The 19,393-nt window shown below is 41.7% G+C and overlaps 2 protein-coding genes across 6 annotated transcripts; both read right to left on the reverse strand.

Moving 5' to 3' along the window:
• Positions 1-207: 207 nt before the first annotated feature.
• LOC311491997 (E3 ubiquitin-protein ligase RNF38-like) lies at positions 208-12,201 on the reverse strand. Of its 2 annotated transcripts, none has more exons than XM_084550107.1 (12): positions 10,352-12,201; positions 6,538-6,590; positions 6,211-6,392; positions 4,948-5,386; positions 4,672-4,812; positions 4,342-4,530; positions 3,415-3,576; positions 3,199-3,299; positions 2,765-2,846; positions 2,559-2,680; positions 1,988-2,087; positions 208-1,386 (listed from the first exon to the last, which is right to left on the reverse strand). In XM_084550107.1, exons 1-12 carry the CDS (start codon positions 10,638-10,640, stop codon positions 1,324-1,326), a joined length of 1,923 nt encoding a protein of 640 aa, XP_084406233.1. In that variant the 5' UTR covers positions 10,641-12,201; the 3' UTR covers positions 208-1,323. The 2 variants fall into 2 exon arrangements, with proteins under 2 accessions (XP_084406233.1, XP_084406234.1); XM_084550108.1 differs by having other exon boundaries at positions 4,957-5,386; positions 10,352-12,200.
• A 722-nt stretch (positions 12,202-12,923) lies between these two features.
• Positions 12,924-18,984, reverse strand: LOC311492000 (zinc finger CCHC domain-containing protein 7-like). Of its 4 annotated transcripts, XM_084550115.1 has the most exons (9): positions 18,828-18,979; positions 18,124-18,247; positions 17,030-17,091; positions 16,751-16,861; positions 16,450-16,623; positions 16,296-16,331; positions 15,585-15,689; positions 15,133-15,244; positions 12,927-13,831 (listed from the first exon to the last, which is right to left on the reverse strand). In XM_084550115.1, exons 2-9 carry the CDS (start codon positions 18,215-18,217, stop codon positions 13,344-13,346), a joined length of 1,182 nt encoding a protein of 393 aa, XP_084406241.1. In that variant the 5' UTR covers positions 18,218-18,247; positions 18,828-18,979; the 3' UTR covers positions 12,927-13,343. The 4 variants fall into 4 exon arrangements, with proteins under 4 accessions (XP_084406240.1, XP_084406238.1, XP_084406239.1 ...); XM_084550114.1 differs by having other exon boundaries at positions 12,924-13,831; positions 16,450-16,587; positions 18,124-18,984; XM_084550112.1 differs by having other exon boundaries at positions 12,924-13,831; positions 18,124-18,984.
• Positions 18,985-19,393: the final 409 nt, after the last annotated feature.

Below are 19,393 nucleotides of genomic sequence, written 5' to 3' on the forward strand. Positions count from 1 at the left end.
GGCCGATAACAGAGCAATACCAGTGCAAATATAGATCTGTCTGGGATGTGGTGGAGAAACACTAAAAATAAGGCTGCAGATGTGAAGAAATTAAACTCTTTTTAAGAAACATATTTCATTTTTTTCCCCGTTTATAAACATTATGCAAACCTTGAGAACGCTCCGTTTCAGTTGCGTAAAACTTTGAAAACGTTTGAAATAATATCAATCCTATAAAAATCAAGAACAAGCAGACCTAATTTGTCTCTCAGTGTTATACAAGCAGTTAAAAACAAGAAGGAAAAGCATAAACAAAATACCACATTTAAGAAGTTCTTATCAAGCCTTTTATTTGGTATACAGATATTCATAGATTTATACAGTATGTATATATATCTATATATAGATATATATATGTAACATGTGCCACTGCAAAGTCACAGACAAACTTATTTTTGCTAAGAAAAAAAAAAGGGAAAGAAAAGTACATGTGCGTAATATCCAAGTAGCGCAAGTAGTGAAGCGCTTATAATGAGTGAAGAACAAAACCGGAATGAATGAGGTATCTGCCAGGCAGGAAAACAATCACTTATAATGGTCCAATAATAATAATAATAATAATAATAATAATAATAATAATAATAATAATAGTCTACTGAAACAAATGGATCAAACTGGTAACCGAGAACTATAGTGGCAGCATGGACCCCTTAGTGTCAAACTAGAGAAAAGGATTAAGTCTATAACATACATACACACAAAGTATGCATACAGACAGACAGTGCATAAACGTACAAACAGGAAGTCACTCATGAGAGGAAAAAAAAACTCTCACATGTCGTTACTTTTGTCTGATACACAACAGAAACTCAGGCATGCTCCAGGACATCTAAAAATCTCTCTCTCACACACGCACGCACACCCACACCCACACCGAAAATACACACAGTCATGTACCAACAACGTTGTGACCAAACAACGCTTGCACAGTTGCGGTGCATGCACATGTACACACACACACACACATACACACCACTTCAAGATGGTGGGTCATTGCTGGGAAAATGTGCGGACCAATATGCATGTACAGGAAAGAACAGAGAGAAGGAAATAATATGATAACAAGAAAAATAAATCACATCAAGTGTTAGAGGGGGTACAATATTTTAGAAAAGAACGAAAGAACAAAGGAAGAAAAAGTGCTGCACAGAAATTTAAGGTGATGGTGTGTGTGTGTGTGTGTGTTTGTGTGTCTGAGCACGCGCACGTGTATCAATACATCAGGAGCAGGCAGTGCTGATCGTGTTTGACAGACAACGGGGAGTGTCTGGCTCGCCCATGTGGTCACTCCGAGTCTCTCTGGACCTCCGAGGCGTCGGCCCGACAAATGGGGCATGTCCTGTTGGCCTGAGGACAGAGAGAAGAAATGGCAAATTGGGTTTTACGAGCAGTTTATATCTTCACTCATGACACCCTATTCTAAACTCACCACTGCACACTTCTGTAAATTTGCTCCATAAAATTGACACCGATCGTTTAGGCAAAGCTCCAGGTCTCTAAATCATAAGACTACGATATGATTTAACACCAGAACTTTGTGGTTAAGAGCCTCTTTAAGTATTTTCAGTGGTAAATCACATGTCACGTATGTGTAAATCATCTTCTGATGGTCCTGTCCTGGAGTTTAGTGTGGTTCACAGATCTTAGTGACTCATATGTGGTGACTGGAGGAACATTTGGACACATGTGGACAGATGTTTGCTTCCGTTGTTTCCCAGAACTCTTGAAGAGAGAGAATCGCATTGTACTTCTACAATTACGACATAATTAATGTGTACTTATAACAACTAAAACAACACAAAATGTACTCTTTAAGTGCATTAAGTTCCACTTTGCACTTGAATCATCTGCAAAACAATGTGTGATGAGACCTAGCTGAGCTCAAGTTGTACATGTGTGTCATATGGGCTAGATGTAAGTAAGTGGTCTCCACACTATGCGTACTTACCCTCAGCCACTTGTCGACACACTTTCCGTGGAACTCATGACTGCAGGGCAGGACTCGCAGCAGTTGGCGGGACTCAAAATCACTCATACATACCACACACCTGCAGGTCGACAAGTATCATCATGTAAAGCACAGAAACGCAACCCCATTGTTTGGCACACTCTTCACATAATAACCAGGGCATTAAGGAAAACTTGGCTTGGCCTGTTGAGTTCAATCATAACATCTAGGAAAGATATTATATTAGAAAGAGAGAGATTTTTACTGAATGATATTTATATAATAAAAGTTAAATGTAACTGTCTGAAGCTCCAGTCACAGTCTTTAATGAACCATCTGTAAAAACCTTCAACTGCCTCTTGATAAGTACTTATAAATATAACCAAGAATTGGAATATGTTCCGCATAAAGCCCAACCCCAGAGAAAGATTATGAATGGTACTGGTGGCCCACAATGTGGTTTCAGAAAGACAAATATGCAAACTGTACAATAGCTGCGATTAATAAATATTAGCCGCTATCAGCACATAATTATCAGCGAGTGAAGTGGTCGTATAACAGCAGCACTCACAGTGTTTGGTCAGACTGATGATTATTTGGATTGAATCGATACGAAGGAAGCTGTTCGATGTCTCCCTTGGTCAGTCCTCGGAGTTTGGCCTCTCCTAGGCGCTCAGCGAGGTTCAGGAGGGCCTTTGGGGAAAAACACGTCATCAGCAACACATGCATGATTGTCTGCTTCTACCAAACATATAGACGAAAGAGAAGAGAACAAACCTCATAATTTTCCACTTCCCCATCGTCTACATCCAGCTCTAGACTGATTGCAGGACCGGTGGGCTGGACTGGCAGCATTGATCTATGCACAGAGACATTAAAACACTTTAAACTCGTCCAGAACTTTGCAAAAGAAAACTAACTTAACACAAAATCTAACACATCTTGCAAAAAAGCAAAAATCTTTGAATCATAAATCTCCTTTCCCACCTTTAACTAGTGCCTAAACACTTTCTGTATGAAATGAATTCTTGAGATAATGAGTTTTCAGAAGGACTTGATGGTTTACTTTACGGCTCTGAAGAAATGTTTACATAAATGTTATCAACACCCTGAATTTCACATTTTTCTGATAAAGGTCATTTACTGTATATTTGACCAAAACAATTAAAAACACAAACAAACCCATTTCGTTAAATAACTGTTCTACTTACAGGAAGTAAGGCAGGAGGCTGGGGTGGTAAGGCGAAGGTGGCAGCTGTTGCGAGCGGTACCGTCGCCCTGGTAGACGCCGAGGAATGAAGTTTGGATAGGACTGTGGGGTAAGTGACAACACGTACACATCAGATCATTGACGGTTACCATTTTTTATTCTTAAGTGGACCTGTAGGTTGAAACACGTGTTTTATCAGTTTACTGTGAATGCTCACCACTCCAAAGAACTCCTGAGGCAGAGGGTCGTGGGAGAGGAAGTGGAGCTGTGTAGAGTGTGGGGTGAGGGCAGGGTGGGTGGCAGGGGGATAGTGGAGGCCAGCACCCAAAGACAGATGCTCTCCAAGCAGCTCCACATCGTTCTCTATCCTCTGTAACGGCTGAGAAAGCAAAGGAGAAACGTGAAAAATCTAAAGAAGGTGGCGGAGGAATCTATGTCTTAGCTATTTATATATGAATGTTTCAAATAAAAAGAAACCAGACGAACACAGGCACTGAATAACATACATGATCAGTGCCTGGGAGTAGAGTTAAGCCTTAAAAACATCCTGTAAATGAGCCAGTGCTTAAAAGTCCATATAAAAACTATACAAAAGGAACATGTGTGCTGTCAGCATCACGAGAATAAAACTGAATCTCATAATTAATGCAGCTACTAAAACATTATTTTATCAATAATTATGCACAATATTGACATTTTCCATTGTAATTCAAACCAACAACAGCAGGGACATTTTTTTATAAATATATTTAAATAGACCATCATCAATTTACTCATCATTTAAAATAAATGAAAAACTTTTTCAGTACATGATTTATTACTGAAAATACAATGTGTGAGTAAACTGCAAATAAGAGCAACTCAGACAGTTCTCAACATATATAATCTACTTTGCTTTAACATTGTAAACCACTTATGCTGATGCATTTTAAATGGCAGGAGAAAAACTGAAAGCCTCCCTGGAAGATAAGAGACTCTCACACTAACTAATCAATTTAAAACTCATATCAAGAGAGAGAAACTGTCTTACAGAGATAAATAGAAATTTAAGATGTCAGTGGATAAACAGAGAAATCAAATCTTATCAATTCACAAAAGATGCATTTGATATCATAACAAGCTTAACACATGAATTCCTACTCACTGATCGGGCCTGCTGCGCAGGATAGGGTCCAAACTGTCCCGGCTGCGGCAAGTGAGGTGGATGGTGAGAAAGGTGTGTTGGAGGATGGGCGAGGTGAGGAGGGGGAAGCAGGAAGGCCGGGTCACTGGAGAGCAGTGACGGAAATGGGTAGGGCATGGGTAAGTGTTGCACAGAACAAGTCTGAAGGACCTGGCAGAGAAACACCAAGAAACAAGATTTAATTTGCAAGAAGGTATTTAGTACAGAACAGAAATAAAACTAATCAACACACGTGGAAATATACTGACCAAACTACACACGGCATGAATCTCTAGAAATAAACACACTCACAGGAGGAGGGACACTACAGACGGGATAGTGCTGTCCACTGAAGACCACCGAGCATGCTGGGATCTGCTGTGGGGCAGAGCGAGGTGGCAGGCCAGGTGGCGCCCCCGGAGGAGACACAGGATATGATACTGGAGCTGAACCCTGAATATGAAAAATAAAGGGGCTCGGTTCACAACTTTACACATGCAGACTTATTTGTATTTGGTTTTGGGCACGGTTACTGAATTCATTGGAGTTACTTACTTTTTCATTTTTTTTTAATAGAACGATACCAACCAAACTCACCTGCTCATGGAGGTCCAACATCACACTGCTCTGTTGCTGGGACGGGTGTGGGTGCTGTGGATGGGCCGCAGGGTGCAGCAGCCTAGGAGACAGGTTGGGCGACTGATGAAGAGGCCTCGGGGAGGGGTTCGGGGGGTGGTAACCTGGGCGTTCGTCGGGCCCGGGTCCTGGCCCAGGCCCTCTGGGCGGTTGTTGGCTGTAGGGTGGGTAACCCTGAGGAGGAGCTGGGTGGCGGTAGTTTTCATCCTGATGGCCTGGTGACGGGCCGTGGTGGGAGTGCATGTGGTGGTGATGGTGATGATGGTGGGCGTTGGGGTGGTGATGGTGGTGGTGGTGATTGTTGTTGTTGTTGTAGGGGTGGTGGTTGTTGTGCGTGTGGTGGTGGCGGGTCAGGCGGTCTCTCCGGCCACGCTGACGTCTCATTGGAGGGCTGAGGTGGAAGAAAGGAGGAAAAACTAAAGAAGAGGCAGAAATAGTCATGCCGTCATTTGCATCAAATATAATTCACCTGCCACCTACAGCAAAATGATAAGTAATAAATTCCTGACTGAAACTTAATAGTGACAAAGACAGAAAGACGCTGCATTTTAATCAAACAAGTGGTCTTCACTTACTGATATTCAGCTTTAATGCAGGCAATAATATTCATTCCTACAGCCCTAATGATAGACAACCTCACACATTAATTAATAGAAATTCACACATATTTGCATGCTGACAAGCATCACTTAAGCTCCCTGTGAAACGACACTGTATTTGATACATACATTTTGTGTTTCTGGGCTTACCTTGTGTAAGAGCATGAACCAAAACACATAAAAGCCTCCTGGTTTTTCAATTTCATTTATATTAAAACCATGAAGGTTTAATGAAGCCCAGGGGGACGTCTTTAAATGTAACAGTCTATATGTCAAATATATTCTATTCACAGTTTCATAAAAAGGAATAAAGCAGAAAGTGTTTTCATAAGTGTTTCAGAAAAGCTATTTATGCAGCAATGCATTGTTTTCAGCCAAAAAAAATATATATAAAATAAATATTACAGGAGTAGTAGGACAGTATCTACTGACACTAGACATCATTTTTTGATTACATTTTCTCTAAACCCTTGTTTAAGCTTGTTTTATATCATTGTTCAGTGAACAGACATTTACATCTTTTAAAAATGTTGCTCCAACACAACAAGATATTTCAAGATTTATGTTGTTAACTTATTTGTGATGTTCTAGTGGCAGAAAAATATTTAGATCGTACCTGCGACGATTTCGAACAGGTGTGTGGCATCTCTCTGGCATGTAGTGGGGGTGTGGTCTGCGACTAGGAGGCAGCTCCCAGGGGCGAATTGGAGAGGAAGGAGTGGAAGGAGGGGCAGAGCTTAGATCTAACATGGACTGCTGGGAAAGACGCTGCCTTTTTGGGCTTGGGCTGTCTTCCATCTGCACACACAAGTGACAACCACGGGGAAGGCCGGTCAGGAAAAGGGGAGGTAAATGATTAAATAAGAGAAATAAGAGAAAACGACGACATACAAATTTAATTCAAACCAGGAGGCAACAGGCCGTGGTCATGTTTCATACTTACTTTGTCCCGATCCTCATTGCAGACATTATCTGGATGAAAATGTAGCACTCCTCCTGCAGGCCACAGAGGGAAAAAAAAACATAATCAGATAAGATGGGGCTGAGAAAAACATCAACATCACAAGACACATGGACATATGCTTGTGAAGCCAACAGAAAGACAACAACACACACAGGCAGCTAGTTTCCTTTGATTATATTTTCCATTCGAACACCACACGGGACGCTTAAAAAAATAAATTAATTAAAAAAAGACGTCATCTCGATGAAGCCTCTCTAATTTGCCAGAATAGTTACACAGACTTAAAACCACAAAATCCAACAGTGATAACAAAAACATGCATCTCACATCTTGCTAGAGAAACGCTGTGTCCTCAGCAAGGGTTTTTCTTGCAAGCGGGCTTTTGAATTTCCTGCTTTAAACAAGCAGACAAGAAAGCAATCCATCTCTGGAAGATGTCACACTGGACTTATCCTCCCTGGCTCTCACAGACAAATCACTGCCTCTGATCTACCATGAAAAGCCTGTGCAGACACACACAAACAGACGTCCACAACCGAGCACGTACAACACACCACAGCCTCTTGTTGACTTTGCACATGTAACATTTTTTGAATACTGATAGCCACTTTTGTCTGCTGTCATCAGTTCACCTTCACAATCATTTTTTGTCACCGTGTACTGCCTAGAGGTGAAACGACTGATTGGGCGACTGCAAAAAAAATAAAAAATAAAAATGATCTGGCATCCATTTTGATAATCACTGTGATAGTTGTCAAGCAAAAATGACAAACATTTGTCTGGTTGCTGGTATTGTAAGCAGAATGTGTTTCGGTTTGGGACACTGGACACAATTTGAAAATGTCTAATTGGGGAATTCTGGCATTTTACAGACATTTAATAAATCAATTGCAACCCTAGCCAAATATAATAAATTGGAGTAACCCTGTTTTCAAGCTTGTGCTATGTTAAAGTGTCCTTGAGCAGGACAACCACTATTATCTCCACAACAACAGCTCAGTTTCTTCCCTTCTTTATCTATTTCTGTGTAGTGGTGGCACAAGCGATAAAGATGAACTGATCCTAAGATCAACCGACCATCACAAAAAAAAGATTGCTTAATGATATGAATGAGATTAGTATATGAAAATATACTAAAATAAAAAAAAAAGGAAACATTACTGAACAGAGCACTAACGCCATAAACATAAGCTTTAAAAAAAAAAAAAAAAACACAGCGCTCCCCCATCTGTTTATCTGACAGTCCACATGTGCAGCCTGGATGCAACATGTGCAAACAGACATTTCAACAGCTTAAGAAGGATGTCCTTGAACTCCGCTGACAAGAGTTTCCTCTAAGCAGTGCCCCCCAAAAACCATTTAATCAACAAAAAAAACGGGAGAAAACTCCCCCTTTGTGCTTTCCTGTTTCTTCCTCTATGCCTCCCTCATCCAAGCAGCCCCTTCTGCCTCCTAGGAAACAACAGATCTGAAAGCACCCCCCTTCCCCTTTCTTGTCTTTGCGAAGCCACTCCAGAGCCATGTGAAGTCTGCCGATAGTGACAGCTCAAAGACGCCCTGCTAGTGGCTGCGGAGAACAGAGGGACGGGCGGTTGACTGACTGGTCGACAGTAGGGCCAGTACATTGGCTTACATCTTCATTTCATCTTACAATCCCTTTTTCTTTACACCACATAGGGTCCTGGGCCTAAGAAGCCAATGTATTTTGTGGAGAACTAGGTCTGTTAATGCTGATTCATCTCAGGGGCTGGTGAACCAGACTGGACGGGTTCTGTTGGGGAGCAGACTCAACCATAGCATGGTTGCTGGGGAAGACTGACACCACTTCTTTCACGACAGACAACCGAGTCAGACAGAGTAGTGAACTTAGGAGTATTAGCTGTCATCAAGACACAATTTGTTTATGTTATTTAGTGGATATACAATACCTTAACACTAACATTTACCAGAGACGAGCTGTAATTAGAGAAACGTATTTAAGCCACATAATCTGCAGGGATATCGCATGATAATATTAATGAAGATCCATAAAGTGGTTTGCTATCCAGCTGCAATGCTGCCAGGCTGTGAGTGCACCCACTGTTAAAGCTACACTAGGTGAGAACATGAAACTGGGGGAGTAAAAGCAAAGGAGAAAATGGGAGGGGAGAAACTGAGGCAAGACAGCGGGACACATTTTAACACCCCTAAATCCAAACCTGACACATCCAGCATAAAGAGATGCCAAGAGCCGTGATACAGTGACATGTACAAACAAGCAACAGCAAACCAGAATCTGTAATGTACTTAAATATACACAGTCTTTATTCTGCTTTCACACACACACATCAACACACAACCTAGCCACAAAGGATGAGGCATGTGCAGCTGCTAAGAGCAATAAGGACACAGCTCACACAGATGGAAAACACACTCCAAGTCATTCACACAAACCGAGCGGTGGTCTGTCAGTTTGGGGAGCATACATTTCTGTAAGTGTCCACTCTGTGTGGCTTATTTTGGCTGTTTGGCAACAGTGCTGCTATTACTACACGGGGCCATTAAAAGCCTGCTTTCATTAATTCGGCACTCTTTTTTTTTTTGCCTTTGAGGGAACCCATTTTGGTGTAACAGAAGGTTTCTCTAGTTGCTTTCTAATGGTCAGCAACGGAAACCTGCTCAACAGTGAAGAGCAGTGTCAGTGCTGGAAGAAATAAAAGAAGCAGTTTCACAATGAATTCCATTTTTTAATTTCGCTTATGACTTGAAGGTATACTATATACATAGGGAGTCTGGATTGGGTAAGGAGCTATTGATTTCATGAGCAGGAAAAGCCAATTGAACTACTATCTGATTGAATCAGTCTAACTTGGCAAAGTAAGAAAACCAGCAATGTGCAAACACAACTCTCAATATTTACTCTACTTTGCCAAGAACCACTAAAGAAAAATCAGATTGACTAGTCTGGGACAATTCAAAGCCGTGCGCAACCTGGCATTTTCGCTAAAGAGCATTAAGGCTTTAGGATGCAAAGAAAATGACTCTGTACTAGTCATTAGATCACTATATCAGTAGTGACCAATCTGGGGTTAACCCTTGTGCTACCTTTGGGGTCTCCGGGACCCCAAGCGAATGGACAGACAGAGAGAGATTACGCAAGAGGGTAGCACGAGGGCTAAAAATCCCCGTCACAAACACACAAGCAGATCAAAGGCTTGTTTCAAGGCTCCATCAGACGTCTTATAAATGCATCTTGAAAAGACTGAAGAATGAGTTAAATGTCTTGGCCGATTTGTTTCATTATAGTTTTACGTCATTGCTTATTAAATCTCTCTACATCGCTATAGAGCTGGAAAACTAGTTTAAGTCACTTAACTGATAACCTGTGGCATGACTTTTCTTACCGCTTGCCTACATCCACAGAAGTGACATAATGTGACCTGCAGCCCATCTGAATGCTTGGCCCATGCTAAGGAAAATTCAGCAGTGTTAAATTCCTACTGTGAGCCAGGATAATTTGCACTCCCGAGTATAAAGCCCCAGCAGTGACATACAGGACAGAGTTCATGAACCTACTTTGCCCCATTTACCTGGAGTAAACGCCAGCCAGACCTCTAAAGTAAAGCTTCCACTGAAACAACATGAAGCTGGCTTTCCAAGCAACAGCTGTCAGTTGAAGTCTTTTAGTTAAATGTCCCCAAGCCCGATACGCTGCTAGTGGTCTGCCTGCATCCCTAGGGGGTGCATAGTGTGTGAGTGTGTGCAACGGTGCATCTAGTCGGGCTGCAGGCCCTGTTCACTTCAGCCTGCTTACCGGCCCCGGGGTGCCTGTGAGCTCCATGGGAAGAGTGGCGCTGCGCCCCTGCGGACAGGTAGCTCCCCTGGGAGTGCTGCTGCTGCTGGCTCTCCTGGTAGCTGCGACCTCCGTGATGCGGCGCCCAGCCGGGGTTGCTCTGCGGCGGGTAGCTCACCCCTCCTCCGCTGGCGTTCATCAAGCTCCCGTTACCGACAGCGTTGCTGCCGCCGTTGCTTCCGACGCTGCCGTTCATGGCGAAATGATAAAAACCAGACCGAGACCGCGACCGAGTCCTCGGGGGGTCCATGGCTGGAAAGGAGGAGGGCGGTGGTGGATGGATGTGATGAAGGTAGGCTGGAGAGATGCACGTCCAGGAACCTCGCTCTTCAGACCGCTTCTGCCTCTCTCTCTCTCTCTCTCTCTCTCCCTCCCCCCCTAGTTACCTCTGCTGATGACCTGCGAGTGTTTTCAGGTGCATTTAAAGCTATTGTTTTAATATGATAAGGTAAGGTACCTGGAAGCGGCGGGTTCAGGGAAGCGCAGCCCTCATCTGTCGCACAAGCACCAGCTGCATCGACTCCATCCACTCTCCCCTTTATATGTGCGGCTCAACTTGACGGACACCGCGTTGTTCTTATTTTTAACCACGAATAAGCATTGAAGTATTCAGGGATACAGTAGCTATGTGAACATGCAGTATCAAAAAAAAAATAATAATAATAAAAAAAAGAAACAATATCCAAAAAGCTATATTTTCTCTCTCGGTTATCGGCGGTGTCCTCGTTACCAGAACAACGACTGAACAAGTCTCCTCTATTGTCTTTTCACAGTGAACACCATCAGTCTTTATCCACAGTAAAATAAAGTGTTTTATCTTCTTTATTCGCATGCATTTGGGTTATTTACGAGTGAGTCCATTGCCGACGCCTATACTAACAAACAACTGAAGTTAATATTGCTTGCTCTTGGCTTACAAACGCTAGCAAACTTAAATACTTGAATCCGTCAACACACGCAAGATGGCTAGCTTGGCGAGCGTTAGCAAACTAAAGGAAACCAACCGTCCCGATGATTTGTGGTAAAACAAAGTTATTAGCACAGGTTCGTGAATAAATTATAACTAAACTGCACCGCGTAGCCTACCGTAAGTAGTCAAGTAACACCCCTTTGCGTTGGTTAACTATACATGCTCGTTCATTAGCATAATTTCGATTTTCCAGCTAGCCCAAGGCTAACAGGAAGCGGGGTCTAGAGGGGAAAACAAGTCCAACCGTGCCGACATTACAAGCTAGCTAACGTCGCGCTGCACCGATGTTAGGCTAGTCGCTTGGAGTGCAAACAGCGAATTACCTCTGGCCACACGAGAAGGCAGAAAGCTACATTCTCCGCCAAGCAAGACGGATAACATTTGTCTAATTTAAATCCCCTCTCGCAATCGCTATCGAGTGTTTTCTCTGGTCAGCGGGGAGTGTAGTGGAGATCAATCAATGGGAGTTTCACGTCTCTGTCGAGTCACCACTAATCGATAACAGATGCATATATCGTTCGTCATGAGACAGTTCGGTGCTAACCTTTAAATAAAATATCGCAACCCATGAGCGTGGAAACGTTTGCAACGGTACAACACATGTCGGAGCCAGATTTATTTAACTGGCACCGGTTAAGGACGGTTTTAATTTGCTTGTTATCAGAGTTGATTACTTCTGTCTGGAGAACCCCAGGCAGCTGCTCCGCTCATTAATAATTCAGCAGCTTCGTATCAGAAATACTACAGGACAACGCTTTGAAAGCCGCTGGATTCATACGGCTTTTCAGGTAGATGTGCTTTACATATACATACATGAACACTCACCAATATGCTATATAAACCTAAGCCCCTTTCTACGCATCAAACGTCCCACAAATGTCTTGTTCCGTGCATACAAAACTAGGTTATTGTGCTCCTTACAAAAGATAACCAAGTTCTCCGTTTTTAGAAAAATTTGAGGCATTTTAATAAAGAAATTCATTATTACCATAAGACTGGCATTATACACTGCCTGCCCTAAAAAAAACGTCGCCATCTGGATTTAACTAAGCAAATAGGTACAAGCCTCCTATTAGATAAGTACTGCATGGGTGATTATCTTTCAGCTGACAAGTTATTTAACCCCAGCTGATGCAATGAGTAGCTTCTCATTTCTTAAACAACCATGTTGAAAGACACATCCCGTGGTCGTGGAAAAGATGTTTGAGAAGGGTCAAATCATTGGCATGCATCAAGCAGAGGAAACATCTACGGAGATTGAAGAAACTACTAAAACTGGGTTAAGAACTATGATCTGCTATGATCTGGGGTTGCTGCAGTTGCTCAGGTCTAAGTTCAGCAACATTATGTGTCCAAAGAATGAGGTCAGCTGACTACCTTTATATACTAAATGACCAGGTTACTCCATCAATGGATTTTTCTTCCCTGATGGCACGGGCATATTCCAAGATGACAATGCCAGGATTCATCGGGCTCAAATTGTGAAAGAGTGGTTCAGGGAGCATGAGACATCATTTTCACACATGGATTGGCCGCAATTTTAAATTAACGCAACACTGGATGGAAATAAAAGCTTATCGAAACAATGCCACAGCGAATGCGTGCTGTAATCAAAGCTAAAGGCGGTCCAACGAAATGTTAGAGTGTGTGACTTTTTTTTGGCCAGGCAGTGTATTCAGAAAGACAACCGACCACCTGCACCACATAATGATGTACTTAAATTGCAAAGGCGCAGGGTCTGAAGACATATTCATAATTTGTTTTGCGAAAAGACATAAAATCTGATCCAGCCAGTTTAAAAATAGAGGATGTAATAACTGAACAGTTTATATCAAAAAGTACATTCAGACCAGAATCAATGAAAATGCGTATCCTTCCTCTACTCTATTTTTTTGTACTTTAAATAAATAAATAAATCAATCACAGGACAATGACACTTTTTTTTTTTTTATCAGTGAATAAAAAACATTTAGAAAAGACACTTCATCGTCTTCTGTGGCGTACTCTTTGCCTTGGAGAAAGAAGGTTTTCATTTCCAATGCCTACGTCACAATAGGGATACAACTCCCCACGTTTTATCCCTCCTCTTTTCATCCACCTCTCTGCCTCTCTGCGCTTCTTGCTCTTTCTGCCACCTGTCTCTTTCCTCTTCTTCCTTTGTGGAGGGGGAGTGGACTGTTTGTGGCAGTGCAGGCGGTGTCTTAGGGGATCTGCGAAGCAGCCTTCATCATCAGAGTAACCTCGAGATCTCCCCAGCAGCCTTCCTTCTCGCATAGCCTGGGCCTCCCTCTTCAGTCGCTTCACCTCACGTCTCTCCCTGCGTCTCTCTGGCCACGTCTTGATCCTGCCAGCTTTGGTAGTACATGCCTCCTGCTTTGTCTTGCTCCTTCCCTTGTCCTCACCACTCTCCCCTGTTTTTTCAGACAACTGTTCCGTATCTGAAGGAGGCAGCAATCTAGCACTCTTATGCTCTGAAACACACAGACAAGACTTCCTTGATCATCTGTGTAATCCTGTTGAGTAGAATAAGTTAAAAGAAGCTGTAGTGCTAACTGCTGTTATATATCAACAGTAGGCCAGATTTAATCCTCACCGAGACAAGCACTGAACAGATACATTAAGCAGCTGAAGAAATATTTTGCTGAAGAGCTGGTGGAGACTGAAGTAGAGAATAAAATAAAAGACCAACTGTTGTTACTTACATTCACTGAATTAAATGAATGAATAGTAATTTTGCTCTGTCAATAAATTAACTGGCAAGTTCCACATAACAACATACACATAAAAAATGAGACCTCTATGTTCATTTGCTCATATTTCTCTATTTTTACTATCATCTCCATTAAACGTTCTGTTAAAATATAACAATTTGTAAAAGGTGACTGTTTGAGGGCTAGATGTTTTATTTTCAATCAACTACGGTCAAGTTCCTCCATTTACAGTCCCTATGAAATCATATTTGATGTTTTTAAGGCTGTGAGGCACCAAGTCAAAAGTCGGCCAGCGGTAATTGTCTGTAGCCTTGGTTTTTGTGTTGTGTCTTGCATCGCTGGCCCTAGTCAGACTCCAGCCAATTCAGCATGTTGCTTTGGCTACTCCAGCTTGCTGAATAGGTGGCAGAGTGAATCGGTCTGAGAGTTCACTCTGATTGGCTGTTCATCTATGAGAACTGGTGCACCAGAAGAGAAATGGAAGAGAAGTAAAGAAAATGTCAAACTTCAAAAGGCACACCGGAGGCTCTTCTTATTTTACATCCTCATCTTATCTGGACATTACAAAACACTAATAACTATTAGTCATGACATGACGGTTTGTAGTTCTCTCTAGCTTCCTAGCATCCCAGCTAAAAGCAGCTCTACTACTGCCACCTGCCAATGTAAAAGTTATTCCTTTTTGCACATGAGCAATGCTGGCTGCAACAACTAGTCTTTGCGTTGTGGTTATGCGCAACTTTTTGGTCCAGACACGAGGCGACTTAACATCACAGTCGGCCTTCAATGCTGGTAGTTCTTGATGATGCTTTTTGTCTGTACTTTTATGTCACATGCACAATACATATCCTACACACCAATATCTGGCCCAACACTGACAAAAAAGTATGGTATTTTAGAGTTTGTCGTTTCCGGGAAAACATTTTACAATGTTGATGTGCTACAATTCAAGGATAAGCCAAAATAAAATACACTGTTTCATGCGCAAGTTTATGTAATTTTACGTACAGTAATGCACGTATAATACACAATAATAATGTGCTTAGTGTATGTTTGGTCACCTTTGGCTCCTTTCTTAAGACGACGTTGGAGGATGTCCTGTATGGTGTCATAGCAGCAAACATAAGGCACTGAAGGGAAAGTGCCACTGACCATCCTCCTGCTAGCGCACTCCTGATACCGACAAAGAGACGGAGGAAGCAGAATATAAGAGAAAGGTTGAAAGATGAATACGTGACAGAGAAAACCGTGCTATCAAAAAGGAACAAGTCATGAGAAAGTGAATGGGAGACAAGAGAAAGAGGGCATGCAATGGAGCAAGATGATTTACTAAAGTCTGACCTAAAACAGAGAGAGACAATGGCTGTTGGACAGAGGTGTAAAGATGGGAAGTGAAAGGAAGAACGATGTTAAGAAAGAGCAGCAACAGAAAGAGAGTATTGGCAAGTTTTAGTCAGGAAGGCTGAAAGACATGGCAGAAATAAGTGAAGGGCTGATTAAATCTATCACTTACATAGCCATAATGCCCCTTTTCAGAGCAGTTGTAACAATGAGAATGGACTCTCTTGTGGTTGAGGTTGTGCACCGTCTGTGGCCTGTGGGGAACTTCTAATCTGGTCTGGGGAAAAATAATGGTGAAACAAACAATACTTTTAGACGGAAGAAAAAAGTTTGTTTCTTCTGTGCTGAACCATGAATTTGGTTTCTTAATTTCAGCATGTAAAAAAAAAAATACACATGATTAAAATGGCATCTTGTTATTTGCTTCTAATTCATTGCATTGCATTTTTTATTTTATTTTATTTTTTTATTTTTTTCTTGCACATTTGCACATGTTTGTTTTGGGTAAATGGCTGTAAATTTTTAATCTTACCTATATTCAGTACACCTCATTGCAATCTAATTTAACATTTCTTTTTAATATTCACTTATTCACTTATCTTATAATCTTGTTAATATTGTGTATACTTATTTTATTTTTATTGTTGATTTTAGCTTTTGTTATATTTATGTATGGTTGAATGCCTGTACATTGCTGCTGCAACAGAGAAATTTCCCAGTTTGGGATTAATAAAGAAACTATCTATCTATCTATCTATTATGGGCAAAACCATTAAAACTTGTAATTATGTTTATACAGTAAGCCAGAAAGACCTGTTTGTGTTCAGAAGTATTATGCATGTTCCTACGTTGAGATAAATAAAGTGTAGATAAATCTACTCACTGTCAAGTGGTACTGTCTCCATGTATCGGGGCAGGCCTAAAGAAAACCCAGGAAAGCAAAACATAGAAAAGGCATTGTATAACTCTCATAGGGGCTTCATAAATTGGGCCCCACGCACTCCTTGAGGCTACAGAATCTGCTTCGACAAACTCACGTCAGAAAGGTGTCCTGTAATCCCACAACGCTGGCAGTGTTGGTTCCACACTGGAGGCATTTCACAGGGCCTGAGGCCATGACAAGGCATTCCACAGAGAGTGCAGGGGCGGCCTGGGCAGTCCCTCTGGATGTGTCCCTGGATCCCACAAAGGACACAAGTGGGACATTTCTGCTGACGCAGAGACAAAAATAGACATTTTTTAAAAACATGTTAGGCTATGCTCGGTCATCCAACCTGCGCAGGTGATGGAGGAAACTGGAGATTGCATGGAGAGGGATGGACAAGTGTGTTTCCTTACTTTTTGGAAGTAGCAGCTTTTGGTCAGGTGTCCTGTCCTGTTGCAGATGTGACAGATCTTCAATTGTCCAGGCACAAAATAGCGGTTGGCCAGAGACTGATCGGCACCGTACTAGGTAAGATGAAAGGACAAGACAGAGATTTTTAAAAAGCCACTGGAAAAAAACATATTTATCAGAGTACAGAAAAGCGCTTTCTTTCCTTCCCTAGCCACGGTTTATTAGATACAAATAAGATCTCCTGCAGTATTTTTTAAAAACTAATACAAGTCAAAGGTTACCTTGTCTTTCTCTGATACAGCCCAGATATCTTTTAATGGCTTCACATTCTTGTCTGTTGTATCTGTGATTGAAAAAAATAGCAAAGGAGACCTTGGTCAAACAGGAACAAATACAGTATATTCAGTGACAGATCTGAGTCGCGCTCAGCGATAGTCCTTGACGAGAGCACAAACTTCCCCCCCCAAAAAAAAGACATAACAAAAACATACAAAACCTATTAAATAGACTATAGTATTAGTAGAAGGTCCATTAGTAGAACCATTTATGTGTAAAGAAAACCTTAAACCTCTCCTCCAGTGAAGACCAATTGGGCAAGACAAGAAAAAAAAATGTGCAGCGCAACTATCTGTGTGAATACGGGGATCTTCATTTCTGTAAGGCTGAGCGTTCATACAAAAGACTCCTGTGCATCCTGAGCAAACTGTAACACAACAACTTGTTCTCCCACCAGAATGCACTATATCACAAACAGTATATCTACAATAAGTATGTACATATATCAGAACTTGTGTATCCCTTATTGGAAGTCGTAACATCAGTTTTAACTAATGATCAGATCCACCCATAATCACTTCCACATTGTTAAATAAAAGCAAGTTTTGTTGGTCATTTTTAATCTACTTTTTTCTCGTAAATTGCTACATATGGTAAATGCTTCCAGTCACACACTAACGAGTAAAATATACAGCACAAATTACACCGTACCTTTTTTAATCTTTTAAACTCTTCCTATACCCATGGCTCAGGAATGATTATGTCAAACACATGCGAAATTCAGGTGTAAAGCCACACTGTGTAGCCTGTTTACTATAACCGCCAGTGACATGCAATATATTGGCAGAGTCTAAACACCCATTGCAGTCAGGAAGTGAAAACTGTTTGGTGTTTTTTTTCTTGCAACTTGAACTATTCTTCTTATCACAAAATGTAGCAGGACACTCTAGGTCATATCCTGTCAACTGCACTCAGATTTTACTTTTTGATTACTGAAGCTCAGCATTAAAACACAGCCTTTTTCCTGCACTAATACAGGTGAAAGGGCAATGACACACTAGTAGTAACTCAGAGGCCTAGGAAAAAGGTATAGTCTAACCTTCATCTCTAGATTCATCCTCAGAGGTGTTCCCGTAGCTCAGGTTGAGCTGGATGTTTGAGTCGTCCACCTTCCCCACTTCATCCAGGATCATCCATTCCTCGATGGACTGGTCACTGTCCTCCTGCAAGTCATCAGTGGAGGCAAGGTTGGTGTCCTGCAGAGGTCTTCCCGAGGAGACAGGGAAGGCCAGGAGAAGCGGAGGAGAGCTTTCCCTCCTGAGTCTTGCGGCTCGTCTGCAGCTCATGTCATAGTTCTGGTGACTGAAATTAACTTCTCCTTCTCCTGAACTACTGGAGTCCCCGATGAAGAAGAGCTCGTCTTTGGCACCTTCTTCACCATCATCAACTTCACTTCCCTTAGCACCGTCCATAATCCAACACTGCAGCTGAACAGCACCACCCAACGGCTGTTACCGGTACTGCTGCCAGTTAACGGCTGCTAATGTCTCATTCACCGCGACTTTTAATTAATAACTGACTCGTGTAGATTTAAAAGCGCATTGTTTTGAGTGTTTCTTTCAAAAACGTTCAATTCTGGCGTTCGTGTGCAAACATTTCCAATATTTTAGCACGTGGTTTACGGCTAACCAGCGCTATGCTAACTACCTCTGTAGTAGAAGAAGAAGCTGTTAGCAACGAAGCTAAAGTAGAAATCACACACGGACACAAGTAAAATACCTGAGGCACTTTTCGGTTGCTTACCGTTTTAATCCACAAAACGCCAGTTGAGTTTTCGTGCACTAATGTAAATAAATAACGTTCTCATCTGTAGCTCAAACTAAAATTTTCTACTTCCACTCTTGTGTTTACATGTTTGACGAGCTTTACCCGGCGTTTCCGGTTTTGTGTCAGCATCAGTTTCCTGACTTAACCCGAGCAGCAACACTGAAAGAGACTTGGAGTCAAGAGGACTAATGCTCCTGCTATCTCTCTGATAAGTTTTTATTTCTGCCGACTCAGAATGAATTATTAGACATTATTAGTCATAATGTGGCATAGTTTTTCTTTTAGCTTTCAAATTACACTACTTGACCAGATGACCAAAAAAAATAAAAGTGTCAATAACAACAACCCAGAGCCTGAACCCTTCAGAGCAAGCACAGTATTGATGGTGGCAAGGAAAAAGGAGCCAGCTCATATGAGCCTCAAGCAGATGGGTCATTTATACTTTGTTACTGTACAGAAAAACATATAACTTAAATATATAATAGTTTATATTAGTTTTGTTTTGAGTGAAAAGCATGAGCCTCTAAGAAAGCCAGTACATG

This window comes from Chelon labrosus, assembly GCF_963514085.1.
Source record: "Chelon labrosus genome assembly, chromosome: 8".
Lineage (NCBI taxonomy): Eukaryota > Metazoa > Chordata > Actinopteri > Mugiliformes > Mugilidae > Chelon > Chelon labrosus.

Coding starts and splice junctions, on each gene's coding strand:
- LOC311491997 (XM_084550107.1), bottom strand. CDS start 10,640: ATGGACCCCCCGAGGACTCGGTCGCGGTCTCGGTCTGGTTTTTATCAT. Junction 3,577..4,341: donor CTGCGCAGCAGGCCCGATCA/GTGAGTAGGAAT, acceptor TTGCTTTCTCAG/CCGTTACAGAGGATAGAGAA. Junction 2,088..2,558: donor CATCAGTCTGACCAAACACT/GTGAGTGCTGCT, acceptor GTCGACCTGCAG/GTGTGTGGTATGTATGAGTG.
- LOC311492000 (XM_084550112.1), bottom strand. CDS start 18,496: ATGGACGGTGCTAAGGGAAGTGAAGTTGATGATGGTGAAGAAGGTGCC. Junction 16,862..17,029: donor CTGTATCAGAGAAAGACAAG/GTAACCTTTGAC, acceptor CATCTTACCTAG/TACGGTGCCGATCAGTCTCT. Junction 15,690..16,295: donor GGAGACAGTACCACTTGACA/GTGAGTAGATTT, acceptor ATTTTTCCCCAG/ACCAGATTAGAAGTTCCCCA.